At 42.0% G+C, this 15434-nt stretch overlaps 1 protein-coding gene across 2 annotated transcripts in view; it reads left to right on the forward strand.

Annotated features, from left to right (window-relative positions):
• Positions 1–13493, forward strand: part of LOC147724486 (uncharacterized) — a 102635-nt gene extending 89142 nt beyond the window's left edge. The window contains exons 4-5 of one of the 2 annotated variants that reach the window (XR_015309919.1): positions 9837–11871; positions 12354–13493. Coding sequence is in view for 1 of the 2 variants with exons in the window: in XM_086966040.1 (XP_086822166.1) it covers positions 9837–9859 (23 nt within the window). In the remaining variant the exon portion in view is untranslated. Of the gene's footprint in view, positions 1–9836 lie in introns of both variants that reach the window. The other variant, XM_086966040.1, reaches the window with a different exon arrangement.
• Positions 13494–15434: the final 1941 nt, after the last annotated feature.

Here is a 15434-nt window from a genome sequence, read left to right on the forward strand (position 1 = left end):
TAAACAGCCAGGGCAGGGGCTATTGGTCTACCGATTGAAAGGCGCTGATTCTTTAGTATTGCTCCAGAGACCCTTTTAAGATTTAAAACCATTTTGGACAGATGGGAGTCCCAGCTCATGTTGTTACAGAGCCTAACCCCAAGGTAGTCAGATTCATCCACTACCTCAAGACGGGACCCATTCAAAGAAAGATGAGCCTTTCTACGGTTTCTTTTGGCAGACAATACCATCAGCTTTGTTTTCGCAGTATTGACCGTTAGCCCACGGTCTTTACAAAAAACACTGAAGCGATCAAGCAATTTTTGCAGGCCTTTAGGGGTTTTAGACATCAGGAGGGTATCATCTGCAAAGAGGAGTGTGGGGGTTTTCTCCTCGGCAAGGACAGGGGCATCCGCGGGTCCTCCCTCAAATGGTCCACCAGCCCATTTATAAAGAGGGAGAACAGAGTCGGAGCCATCACACATCCCTGCCGCACCCCTCTGTTGACTGGTACCCTCCCTGTCAATTGACCCTGGTTGCCCCACCTAATCCGTGCATAATTGTCTTCATGGAGCTCATGGATAGATTTTTATGACATAATTACTCGTATATGATTATGGACGCTTAAAGCAATACAATTAAGGTATAGAGAGATATGTCTCCTAGCGGAAACTTTAATGGTTCTGTAACTCGAGACCTGACCCTTTTGTAAATTTTGATATTGTCACATCTGTACCTTTTAATTTTCCCATCCTGGCTTTTGTTAATAGATCCTCAGTCATGTCAAATAACTGAGAATCTACAGGAAGCCGCAGTTTAGGAAAAGAAAAGAAAGTGTAAGATAGAACTGAACAAACCCCTGTTACGTATCAGGAATGACAGTAGGCCACACCAAATTGTATATCAGCACTGCTGGTGAAACCCTATGCTTTTTAGCCAATTTCATGGACTGAGTCACCTATAAAAGTCCCTGTTTTACCTCATTTATTGGCGAGAGCAATCCCTCTTCCCCTCCGACCGGCCATAATAGATGCCTATTATTTCTCTTGCCAGTCTCAAGCTCACCAAACATAACATTAATTAATGGAATATTTTATATATACCTAGTCAGAATTCCCTGCAAAATGTTAGGCTTTTAACCAAATTTCTTTGAGAAGTATGTTGTAAAACGCACTATATGCTAAATCTTTTCATTACATTTCTCAGTTGGAGAACCCTCTGAATCCTCCTTAGGGTTGTTCAGCTTGTTTGATGTGTGGCTGTTGCTTTATGGGTATTACACTAATAGTGACTGCAGAGTAAATATTTGCTTGGATCAAACTCAAGCCGTCATGGGTGAGTATTTTGTGCACGTGTTATATGACATCCAAGGGTCTCAGCTGTGAGGAATGCAGCCTCTTTCTTAGCGCCTCAGACACAGCACTAGAGTTTGTCTGCATGCGTCAGTATGCAGGCAGCTAGGAGAGCAAGCCTTCTTGTTGGAACTCGTTCATTAGTTATATGTTTTAACAAAGAGGTCCCCTGCTGAGGACGAAGAGACACTCATTAACTGATGGAGAGGGCTGGGCGTTGTTGAGACATGCCCTGGAGCACTCACTCCTGGTGACCTCTGTTTGGGCAGTAACAGCATGCTTCTCTCCAGGCTGTGACTACACAGTGTTACTCATCCGCTGTGATGCAGCATTTTCCAAAGGAAGCAATGAAGCGAAGGCCACTGTTTGGTGATGCGTGTCTTCGACTGCCTTGTTAAGCATTTACATTCAGAGCGAAGGTTCAGCAAGAGCATGGTCCACTCTCTGACCAGAGGTCTGCAGTATTCTTCAAGGTGAGTTGGTGGATGTGGGTCCCTTCCCATAGCTGTTAGTGGTTCTGATGGACGGGCACAGTTGTTATTCGTCGTGATTGAGGGGATCAGTACCTTCATAGACTATTCCACTGGGGAAAGATTCCCATAGCTGAACAGAACCCTTCATTAAAGCAGGCAGGTTGGGCATGATGGACTCACAACTGCTCCAGATAGACACTGACTTGCACCTTGAACGATTTTGTCCACAATGTATCCCTCATTAACGTAGACAAATAACAGTTTTTATGGAGTGTAGGTGTCGCAAAGGAGTCAGCCTAGAGAATATGCCCAGTTGGTACAAAGATTGCTTCCAGCTGCTTCCAATCCATACCTTGGGGATGTCTTAGCGAGTCTAGGGGCCTCATTTATGAAAAGTGACGCATCGACGCTTGAAAACAGCGATGCGTCACTTTTCACTGCGCCCTCCTTGCGAGACCAATGATGCGTCATATTTACCGTATGACGCATCATGGCGCAAGGAGTTACAGATACGTCAGTATATCTGACGTATCTGTATGGCGCAAAAGTGACGCATTGCTGGAGTGTGTCACAAAAGTGACGCAACTCCAGCAATGTGTCCTTTCACATGGGGCAAGCCCCATGTGAAAGGGCCTGCGTCAGTCTTACGCCTGCTGTGAGGCAGGCGTAAGAATTGGACGCATTTGTGTCCTAGAAGTGGCACAGTGAAATCTTATAGATTTCACCGCGTCACTTCTATGATCCTGTCTTGTGTCAGAACGCCCCCCCTGCATACATTATACCTGGCGTAGGTATAATGTAGCGCAGGGGTTTACAAAGTGACGCATCTGCCTAGATGCGTCACTTGTAAATATGGTGCAACAAGGCACATTTTTTACGCTGCTGGTGCGTCACAAAAAGTGACGCACCGGCGGCGTAAAAGTGACGCACGGCCTCATAAATGAGGCCCTAGGTGCTTTAGGCATAGTCTCTTTCAAGCACCCACAACCCAGGCTGGCACAGGTTTTCGCATCATGTTTTGTGGCTCATATCACAACAACCAGTTCGGCTGCTGGTCTTGAGGTACTTCCATGCACTTCTCTCTAGGGTATCTTCTTAATTTCCCAGAGGAAACCCAGGGAAAGGAATCCGGTGACAATGAATTGACCCAAATGTTCCAGTTAGGATCCGACAAGGAACCAGTGGGCATTGCCTCAAACCTTTTTAGCTCTGAGCAGAAGTGCTAAGATCAGCTACCGCATAAAGTCCTAATTCCCAAAAACGTTTTTAGTGAGCAGAAGATTGGCATATATGTAGGAATATGAGACCAAGGTTTGGTGCAGGGTTCAGATCACAGAAAGTCTTTTCTCAAAAGGTGCCATCCAATGGAATTTGGACTAGCCTCTTGGCTGAGAACAATCCTATGGCAAGGTATAGCCTTCACATGCTTTGCTTCTCATCACTAGGCCATCCACTTTGATTCTTGATGAAGGATAAAGGCATGAATGGACAAATGACAGAGAAGTGTATTCACTAGCTATATTCATTTGTGCAGCAATTAAAAAAGGACAGTCATTCCCTTATGAATTAATTCCACGTAACGCTTTATATTTCCAAATGGTAATTTTGTCTAATGGGAAAAAAGTTTACTTCTGGGTAAGAGTGGCTTGTACATTAGAGTGTTGGGATCTCCAGACTTCTACTGCCACAAAATTATAAGGCTGCAGTTTGCTATAGGATACCCGTTTCTCCAAAACCAGTGATATTTGCGGCCTGGTTACATGATCTAAAGTCTCAGCACGAGTCAGAATTCAGATATAAAAATTGCAAAAGTTTTGAAGTGCTGAGATACCCTGGCACTAATACACTTGAATGTGCAAAACGAGGAGAAATGCATTTTTTAATGGTTTAACAATCAACCAAGTGTTTAATGCCCCATTAAAGGTTATATCTTTTGTGAGAATGTGCAAATGAATAGGCAAGGAATTCCAGAATTAAGCCGCTAAAATGTAAACAGACTGCCTCCAGTTCTAACCAGGCGAACCCAAGGAATGGCCAGCAAATTAGATGGGGAGTATGCCAGATTGAGTATAGTTTTTAGGTCTCGTCCTATTAATCGCGCAAGCGATAATAGGACGAGAGTATAGGAGGCCAAATAAGCTTTGAAACCATCGTGGATTTCGTCGAGTGCATGTGCTCATGCACGCGCTTGCCATTTGCTCCCCGAGCCGCCTGCCTGCTTCTCACTTCAAAGGAATGCGCCCCCCGCCCACGCAATGCCGATAGCCAGTGCTTCCCTCCCACTCGCTCACTCCCCTCCTCCCCTGCCCCCCACCCCATCCGACCTGTTTTAAATTTCATTCGGCTCCCCCGCCCCCTGCTTCACACTTTTCACGACCTCCAGGCTGTGTCTCGCATTTCCCGTCCCCCCCTCCCCACAGCAATGCCAATAGCTTGTTTTCGAAGTCTCCTCTGTATGATTTTTATTTGCCTAAATTTCCTGCGAGTGTCACAGGGATATCTGTGTATTTATCTTCTGTTCGGAATGTCATTCTGCCTAAGCAAAGTGTAAACAGGCTCTCTTTCATCTCGAGGCTGTCAGAGCGTTGAGTGCAACACCTCAGAATAGATCATATTTACCTGATGATTGATGTTTAATTACACGTAGTTTACTTAAAGACTCGGTAAACCCTGTGGGCTCGTGCTGCTCTGGAAATCCAGCCTACTGAATTACACAGACTGGAGTGTCGCAGAACTCGTCTTTTAGGATTACATCTAATAAAGAAATCGGTGTAAAGGTCTCTTTTTCTCTTGCATCGGTTCTCGCCATCTTGCAGATAACTCTTGAAATATACCGCCTTCTCACGCCAATTCTTAATCTCCGTCTGTTTTTGAACTGCGGGGTCATTCCCCTCCCCCTAAGAATATCACCAAGCTACCCTCTTCAAAATGTTTTCCATGTTTACACTGCTCTCCTTGTTGCAACCCCATGGCTCCGCCCACTCTCTTGCCCCAAAAGGCTCTGAGAACGCAGAACACCTCCTATTTGTATGTGTCTTTGTAGGGACAGGCTCCCCTCATGCTCTACATGTCAAAATTGCATATTTTGGAATTGGTTTTATTGAGTACTCAAATGTGGCTGCCAGATTTTGCTCAAGACCACCCCTTTCACTTCCAGGGCCTGCAGCGGTCTAGGGCTGGGCTTGTGAATCTCTGCGCATTCCTTCATGACTGTTCTCTGGTACAAATTTGGTATTTATTTATTTATTTATTTAATGGTTTTATAAAGCGCGTAGTAACTAAAAGAGCATCCCAGCGCTGACCTGTTTCTCCAAGGGTTTCAGCCGTTTGATGAAATTATGTCTGCGGGAAAAGGAGGGTCTTTAGGGTTTTTCTGAACTGGAGGTAGTTCAGTTTGGTTTGTGTTGCTAGTCTAGATCTGATTGGAGCACTGTACAGCTTCCTTGGTTTCTAGAAGTGTGGTGACTATCCAGCCCTCCACATCTGACCGCTATATTTCAGGCTCGTTTTTCCCTTGTTTTTCTGCCCTTATGCCCTCTGTTAGACTCGTTTTTTGTGCCTTTGTGCCCTCTGTTAGACTCGTTTTTTGTGCCTTTCTGCCCCTTGTTAGACTCGTTTTCTGTGCCCTTCTGCCCTCTGTTAGACTCATTTTTCCCTTGTTCTTCTGCCCTTCTGCCCTCTGTTAGACTCATTTTTTGTGCCTTTCTGCCCTGTGCATCACCACATCATCACTCAGCGCTACCCCAGCATCACTCAGCACCACCACATTATCACTCAGCACCACCACATTATCACTCAGCACCACCACATTATCACTCAGCACCACCACAGCACCACCCAGCACCACCACAGCACCACTCAGCACCACCACAACATCACTCAGCAGCACCACCACAGCACCACTCAGCACCACCACATTATCACTCAGCACCACCACATTATCACTCAGCACCACCACATTATCACTCAGCACCACCACAGCACCACTCTGCACTACCACATTATCACTCAGCACCACCACGTTATCACTCAGAGCCACCACGTTATCACTCAGCACCACTCAGCACCACCACAGCATCACTCAGCACCACCACAGCATCACTCAGCACCACCACAGCACCACCCATCACCACCACAGCACCACTCAGCACCACCACAGCATCACTCAGCACCACTACAGCACCACTCAGCACCACTCAGCGCAACCACAGCATCACTCAGCACCACCACAGCACCACTCAGCGCAACCACAGCATCACTCAGCGCAACCACAGCATCACTCAGCGCAACCACAGCATCACTCAGTGCAACCACAGCATCACTCAGCGCAAATACAGCATCACTCAGCGCAACCACAGCATCACTGGTTCAAATATGTTCTCTCAATGTTTCAAGCTTTATTACAAATGTCACAAAAAGATGTTAATATTTCACTTCTGTTCTTGGATTTTCGTCACAATAAAATACACTGAACATAATCTTCACAAAAGTTATTTACAAAAGTTTAAGCTATTGCCATTATAAATTACAATCACTTTTATTTAAGTATTAATTATTTAAAAAAATTAAAAGCCATTGTTATTTGTAATATCAATACATCTAAGTCACGTAAATACAAAACATGTTGCATGACAAATGCTATAGGTGTCACATTTGCGAAAGTTATAACTATTGGCATTGTAAATGACAAAGCTATTAATTTAGCTATTTTCAAAAACAACACATAAATAAAAAAATTGTCATTTACAAGACCAATAGCTCAAACTTACCTAATGAGAGACCTATTGCATTGCAAATGCTTGTTTAAACTGGGCATTGTGAAAAGGCTTGAAAGTTATAAATGGCTCCATGGCAGATGCACAAGCTTTTAAAAACAATCCTGTGAACTGGGAGAAAATGATGCTCCCCCTGGTGTTGCCTTATATGCTCTCAATGGAGAAGACCAAGTACTAAACTAGTAGCAATATTCTGGTTAAGCAAAGGCTGCTAAATAGCTTATTGACAAAGGCCAAGCTATGTGGCATGTACATAGGTAAGTCAAAAAAAATGGATTACAGTTTTTATTTAGGCAAACAAGAGCAGAATCTCGCAAAGATTATGAAAGATTAAGGAACAAGAGAGCAATTTGGAAATGTGAGGCATAAACAACATCATGATTCATGGTCAAAAATAATGCCAAGGTTATGGAGGTAGGAGAACCCTAGAGCTGGGCCATCAGGTACTTGACCAATACGAATTCGGCCTTCTGAAGGCAGTTATCTTGGTTTTATCAGAATTTAGCTGAAAGTAACTGTAGATTGCACCATAATTGTTGAAAACAGCCTGTAATGCACATAGCTTGGAAACAGAACTCACAAGGCTGGAGACTGCTCTTTGGAACAGACAGAAAATATGCTATATAATACATATCTTAAAGAAATATATGTATGTTTGATCATGTAAAATGTGCAAACATATCTGTAAACCAATGAAGCACCATAGAATATGCAAAATGGAATGCAGTAGAAGCAAGGGCAAGTAAAACTTGCTTCAGGTAACACCCAATGGTGAGGAACTGGTTGTTGTCATCTAAGATGTTCTTTGAAAAGATGAGTCTTCAGCTGCTTCCTGAAGGGAAAGATTGACAGAACTTGACGGATCTGTGTCGGATGGTGTTCCAGAATCTAGGTGCACAGCAGAAGAAGGCGGCCTGGTCGTTTCATTCCTGCATTTCCTCATTACAGTTTGGTGATGCTCCTGCTGCAAGTGCTGCTTTTTCTACTGCACTTCTTGACCATGTTGTCATGCAACGGAGGCTTAGAAGGTGACACATCACGTCTTGAAGGAGTGAGCAGAAAGAGTCAGTGTCTTTCCTAAATAATGTTTGTGATCTTACCATATTCTTTCATGCTTTTGATGAGACATGTGGCTGCATGAAGGACAATCTTCAATAGTGTAAAATGGGCACCTGGGATGACCACAAGAAGGGTGTTGTGACAATCTAAGCGGAACATTGGCCTAGATCATTCTGAATTCTAAAATGACAAATAAAAGCTAGAGAAGAAGCTTGATTATGGTAGATTTTTAGAACAGAGATGTAGAAAGGAAAAGGAGGATTTATTGGTGGCAAAGATGGCAACTGAAAATAAAAGCTAGTAGTAGGAAGAGATGAAAAGCATGAGATGGACATTAAGAGGAAACTATAGAAAATTAGATAACAAAATCGATAGATTTCAGACAAAACACAGAGATAGTGAGAGACCAATATAGCTACAAATACAAATAGACAGAAATAGAGAGGTATTGCTAGCGAAAAGAGACAGAGGTAGTTCATGAGAAAGAAAGAAAGCGGTAGAGAGGGCAAGAGTACAAAATGATATGTTGGTAGCAATAGATAAATCTAGCTTTAGTGAGATTGGCAGAATAGTACGAACACAGACAGCCAGTATTTGGGGAGACAAGTGTATAGTGAGACATTACAGAACATTTACATTGCATATATCAAGCATTACAGATTACTTTATGAAATATTTTTGTAATAGTTGTAAGGCCATGTTATGACCCTCCAGCATAAATCAATACATTAATAAGGAGTGTGAGAGCTATTTATATCGGGACTAGTGGGGATGATGCCATGGCTCTATTTCTAGAAGCTTATTTTGTGGGCTGTTCCGAGTGTTCCGAGGCTTACAGTACAACTTAAGTTTAGGAGAAGGATGATCCAGAGGGGTGGTGTCAGGATGAAAAAGCACCCAAATCTTGAGGAGGCACAAGGAATTTATTAGGCTACTGAATATCGATTTAAGAGCTAGCCATGGATCTAGAGATGTCTGCACATAATAAAGAGGAGGCAGATATGGCACAAAGCCGTAGAAGGAGTTTAACCCAAGAAGTTTTACATCTTTAGCCATCTTAGACAGAGGTGATGAGACTGAGATCAGTAGAAGATGTGAGGGAGGAAAAAAAGAAATGGGAATGATGAAGACGGTAAGATGGATGGCAATAGCATGAAAGATAGAGCTAACAAAACAAAGCATAATACAACAGATATAGAAGTGTCGAAATTGACTTCTGCAAGGGACTGGCGTGCTAAGATTTAGGAACCCATGTGCAGAGCCAGAGGATCTCGGAAGAAACATGATAAGATAATGGGGTAATGGTGGAGAAGTGTGGCTCAATGATTGTGGAGAAGTGTGGCTCAATGATTAGAGCGGCAGACCCTGATGCAGAGGTCTAGCCCGGGACCAGGGTCCAATTCCCCGCCTCGGCGGGTCTTGGGCTCAAAATTCCACGGACCTGATCATTCTCGCCTAGGTGCCTATTCCAATCATGAGTCCCACTCTGCAACTCTGGGCAATAGCTTGCTTAATCTCCACAACGGCCCCCACAACGCTAAGGATGCCTGGCCTCCACCTTGGTGGTGCCCAGGAGTGGACGCCTCACAGGGAAAGCCAGGATGGGTTCCACAGCGGTATTCGTATAAGCGCCTTGAGACCCTTGCGGGTGAGTAGTGCGCTATACAAGTATCAATTTACATTTTTACATTTACATTTATTTGGGTTTAGCAAATGAGCATTGAGGGGAGGGGTGTTAATTGTGTGTGGCGGAGGTGAGGGCTGGGGAGAGTGAGAGAAACATTGGGTGTCTTTCCTTGTAAACATGTGATGTTATGGTTATTTCAAACTTAACAAAGTTGGTTATGAAAAAACAAATATAGAAGACATGTAGATTGCTAAATAGATAAGAATACAAATAATCCTGATCATATGGAACTTTATATTATGGTCTCTACGACCTTTATTGTTTATCTGCTCCTTACACTTCTAAGAACACAGTGCCCTGCCATACCATGACCATAGCACATACCATATATCTCTAAATTTACCATGGTACATACAACTTTCATTCTTTGAGCTTTTATTACATTGCAGCATTTGATTGTTATAAATATTGCTGAGTGGTTATTGTGAGTGGATCTATGACTTGATATAGGGGTTAGAACACAAAAACCATTAATATATCTTCTTGTGTCTATGTTGTATATATTTTGCAGATGCACCAAGCTTTGACGAATAAAAAGAGTTTTCATTCTTCGCATCATTCCTGGCCAGGCCCTATTCTGCTGCACTATTGAACAGTCTCATTCCGGAGGTGTGTTATGGATCCAACATCTAAAGTATCAAACGCCATATTACCAACAAGATACTATCCAAGAATAGAGTTTATTTCAAGTACTTTCTGGAAGACAAGTTGCCAAGACTTCAACAAATTGATGCACTGTGTTAATTTTGCTGAACCACCAAATTGTGCCTGCTTGACTAAGCCACCAGACAGTGAGATGGTGTTCCTAGAAATAGGCACTATACTTTGTACAGTAATATTTAAACTGGGTATATATAAAGATAATTGGTATCTATATTTAAGGGATATTTGGTGCTGAAAAGAATAGTACTTATGTTAATGTTGTACTGTTCTTTGATCATTTTTGAAAATGCACTGTAAAATATGAAAATCTACTTCCAGTCATCATAATCTAGAATCACTAATGGAAAGTCAACTAAGGTCGGAAGCAGCAGGAACTTGTTGGCTGCAGCCAAAGCCGTTTAAATCTTCTGGTATATCCAAAACCAATACTCATGTATAAATGGGTGGAGTTAAAAAAAACTGAAATTGCCTGAAAAACCACACCAAAAAAGGGGGAATAGTTCAGTTGTTTTGCCCAGCCTAGGAAGAAGTAAGTATACCAATGTTGGTAAAATTAGTGGGCAAAACCAGGAAGAGTTTAGAAAGAGTCCATGTTGGGTCCATGTGAAACAGTGACACAATTCCATGTATGTAGTCTATAAGATGTGACAAGTGTGCCCTCAGGTTTCAGAGTACAGAACAGGGGGGTTCAAGCTAAATGACAATAACAAATTCAAGAGAAGCTTCACAAAAGACACTAGATTTTGAGACCTTGAATATCTTGGTAAATTGTTCTCTATAACAATAGTATCCAGGGTAAAATAAATATTTTGTATGAATAAGGGGGAAATGCTTTTAAAATTACTGATATCACAAGCTTGTCTGATGCCACCCATGGTGACTAGGATTATTGAGTAATATTATGGCACTTACAGTATTTGTTGGGAGATGTAATTGTATATTAAAGTAATTATAATTCTGGCCCTGTTGCCTAGAACAAACGACAAACTGCATTGTCTCTTGGTAGAAATAAATACAGGGTACTAGGACCTAATAAGGACTTGTCCAAGGTTAGAAGAACCAGTCACACTAATGAATGCCAATGTTATAAATCTATGTCAGAGGCGGATTAAACCATATGTCAGAAACTCAGTAAAAGTTTCCACAATTCATTAAAGACAAAACAAGGCCTACTTAGCTACGAGAGAGCTCCTCCACACCTTTCAGAAGGTGATTAGTCTGATGCTTTAAAAAAACAAACATTGATGCATTTCAGTAACATTCCTATGAACTTCTGACTTTTTTAAAATCACAAAACATCAAAGAAAACATAATCTGTAACACGATTTTCTACTACTACCCTCCCATTGCTCCACCAATGCTTCATTCTGTATTTTGCACAGTCAGTCCAAAGCCGTAGGAAGAATTATCAGCCTTAGCTCACAGATCTAAAGCTTCTATTCATCCAATCCTTCTATATCCAGATACCTGGCTGATCTAATTACTTCCCTCATTTGCAATTGATCTGACATCCGCGATCAACTCGTTCCTATAGGAGGCCATTATTCGAGAAACTCTGAAGCACACCATCAGCAATCTTCTCCTGACGAAACCAAGAGCTGGTCGGAGGACACTGGTGATACCAATCTGTATCCTCCCATTCTGTAGCAAGATCCTGGAGATGGAAGTGACTAGCCAACTCTTGTATATAGTGATTATAAACATCATTATTAATCATCATGGGATTCATGTCTTCAAGGGGTACAGAATCGACCCTTCAACTCAACAGATCAGAGCTCCCATTCTCCTTGGATGAAAGCAAGAACTTAACCCTGATAGTGCTTGACTCACCATCCGCATCTCAGAATTCCATTGCTCTTCCCCGGTTTGAAGAAGGCGCTGGAGTATACGGCTCCACCTTGGAATTTATCCGATCCTTTTTATTCACCCATGACCAGGCAGAATCGTGAGCCTTTGAGTCATCCTCTAACATGGTAACATGCAGCCTTCCCCAGCCTTCTTCCCTTTCCTACTTCCTATTCAATATTTACTTGTCATCTGGCTCACTTGATAGACCAAGGTCACGCCATTGCCTTGCACCAATTGCCTTTTATCTAGTCCCGAAACTTAGGTTCAACTTCTACCACAACTATGGAACATTGAAATCCAGTTCAACTTCAAACTCACTCACATCGTTATCGAATAAAGGGACCAACAACACCAATCTACAGCTTTCCCTGCTACAGAATCCTCTGCCTGTCTTCCATTTAGACCAGTGACAAGAGCAGTGGGTTATAATAAGTCTTAATTTTTGCAGTATCATCTACACAGGACTCCCAGAGAAAGTCATCAACAGGCTCCAAAGGCTTCATAACTAGGCAGTCAGAATGTGCCTGAATTAATGAAGGCGGAACAACATCAAATCAACTTTGAAAGTGCCTCACTGGATCCCGGTGGAGGCAAAAATTACATTTAATGTCCTCTTCACTGTGCACAAAACGTACTTGGGCAAGGGACATGAAGAAACCTGCATCCAACTTTGACATTCAGAGGTGCCTGTGGTCATCACCTGCACACCTAATCTCACAAAGAGCCTACAAACTGCGGAAACATGGAGAAAGACCCTTGGAATGCGCTGCCCCAGGTTCTGGATGCATGGAGCTCGAGCTCTAACCAATTCCCGAAAGATGTTGCAATCAAGATTTTCAGTTTGGGCCTCTCTTTCACAGTCTGAACTCTAACTGCTCTCCACTCCAATTGTACCTTTTCTGATTCCATCAAGTGTCTGATATAACCAGAAAGGATCAGCAAGTAGAGCTCTGCAACTCTCCTTAATTTTAAATAACTTGTTTACACCCATGTTTTTATCAAACTCCCAAGGATGTGAAGGCAGACACCTATGCACTAAGATTCAAACCTATGTTAGTGGCCTTCAAGTTGCACTTACATTTTGATAGCAAGCATACCGTGTCTTACAAGCTATGATGTAAGCTGGTTGAATTTTATGAACAGGACATGCCACACAAATGTGTTTATGACTGTTCTTGTCAGTTCAGATCATGTAGATATTTGTGTAAAATTACTGTGTAGTCTAATTTCAGAGTTAGCTAAAGCAAGACATTGTGCAGTGGTGCTTTGAATATCAGACTTCTAATAGTTTCATTAGTTCTTGTATCATAATCATATTCAGAGCTTGTGCTTTCATGTGTCAGTTGGATGGTACCTGTGTGTTATGAACTCACTTATCTGTAGTGTGAAGGACAGCAGTATCCAACTAATAAATCATTTTTGTTATTTATAAACTGTTTAAAAATACGTACCTACCAATATAGGGCAAATTTAAAAATGCAGAGTAAAGAGGTAAAATTCCAAAGAAAAAATATAAAATGATTTGTTCCAAAGTTCTTTTTAAAAATGTTGTATTAATAAACAGAATGTCATGCAATAGCATAAGACATTACAAATGTCAGTGATGGAAAATAGAAGATACCAGTCTGTGCACTTGTACATTAAAAAGGAAATTCCAGTGCCTTTGTTCTTTTTGTTCACCATGGAAGTATATATAGTGGAGGCAAAAGAGTAGAGCAATTCTCCAAATTTAAAGCCAAGAGAATCTGAAACGGAGGCTAACATTATGCATTATTCCTTGTATGCCTATCCGCGCAACGCTTAAAAGTTATGCATCACAAAGAAACCATTCCAGAACAGAACCTTCCTGGCATATAATAAGCACACACCCAGAACAGTTTGCCGCTTTGAAATGCGAAATAAATTCTTCCTGCATTCATAAACGAAGAAAATGGATCTAGTGTCAGGACAAGAACATCAGGGTATCAAAAACTAAATAGCAGCGCCAAACTTTCAGACAATGTAACACCACAGAAGGAGTGATCTATTGGACATTATCAGGTTATAAAAAGGAAAGCTAATACTCCATCTAATGCCAACTCTTCAAACGCAAGAAACGAATGATCATCAGGCAACAAAGAATGCTTATAAACATAACGTTTACAGTAGCATCCTTTCTTTCCATAAGATATTTCTTTTTTTAATAACCTATATAACTTCTCCATACAATATTATTATTCCACATAGTCACTTATTAATTAAATCAAAATGTTGTTTCCTTAATATCCAAAATCTACTCCTTGGATGGTAGAGTGGGATAATGTTAGCCTCCGTGCCACTAATGAAATTCAGATTCTCTTAACATTTAATTTGGAGAATCGCTATTTCATTACAAGACCAGAGGTTACCAGTATGCATGTTGGTAGTCCTGCAAAACCACATCCGACATGTGCTGAATCAGCTTACAGTAATGTTTTGCGAAGGTAGCAGAGTTTGGCCAATTAGCGGTCCTAAGAATGTCATCTAGTCAGTCACCTTTCCAAATGGACTGACTAGCCATAGCTACCTTCATAGAGTGAGCTTGAAAGTTTTGAAGGTCAAAGCCAGCTAACTGCATTGTCCACTTAACCCATCTAGCAATTGTTGCAGAGGTTACTGCTCTAAAGGGTTCCAAAAAGGAAATGAGAAATTTGTCAGTACCATCAGGAAGATGCTTGCTCATTCTGGAATCATTTCCTTCATACAACTTACCACACACAACTTCTTGCAAGAATCAAATTTGGGATAAAATAGGGTATGGGACATTGTTTTAGTTCTCCTAATGATCTCAAAATGTACCCCAAAGGCATCATAACCTATGTCACTTACCTCAGTAGCTCTAACATTCGACACATGTTGACAGGATATTAGACAGAGCAAAGAAGCTAACTTCATAGAAAGTCTCTTCTGATCCAAATATCTATTACTCGGCCATGAAGTGAACAAATCCAAGACTAATTTTACATCCCAAAGGCTCTAATACCTAGGTCCAGGGGGGTCTCCTAAACCTGATACTCTTAGGAATTCTACAGACCATGTAATTTTTCCCAACGCTCCTGCTGTTCACTTAAGCATGTCCAGCTGAGACTGCAGATCTATAGCAATAATGCGTTCTGTAACTAAGGCCCCTATCGAACTGTCCCACAAAATATTTTACCACTTTAACAATCGGTGCCTCCACGGGATCTAAGTCCCTCTCCAAGCACCAACGTACCCATGACTTCCTTGTTCCATTGTATCTACTGAGGGTACCTGAAGCCCAGGACTCTTCAAGGAGCTCCTCAGCTCTTCCCGAAAGGCTTGACATCTCTCTAGATTGCCTGATACTTTCCAGGCAAGAAGGCTCAAAGTCCCAGGCTGTAACAGAGGGTGCTCCCTTCCATCTACAGTCCTCGGGGGTTAGAAACAAGGGAATGTCGCAAGCCAGCTCCAAGGTCATTGGAAACCATGCCTGGCATGGAAAAAAGGGAGTTATTAACACATGTGAACATATCTCCTGTCTCACCTTCTGAAGAACCCTCTGAATCATTGCAAAAGGGGGAAAAGCATATGTGGGTGTACTTGTACTTGTAAAGCACAC

The sequence above is a fragment of the Lissotriton vulgaris genome, chromosome 4_1 (assembly GCF_964263255.1).
Source record: "Lissotriton vulgaris chromosome 4_1, aLisVul1.2, whole genome shotgun sequence".
NCBI lineage: Eukaryota > Metazoa > Chordata > Amphibia > Caudata > Salamandridae > Lissotriton > Lissotriton vulgaris.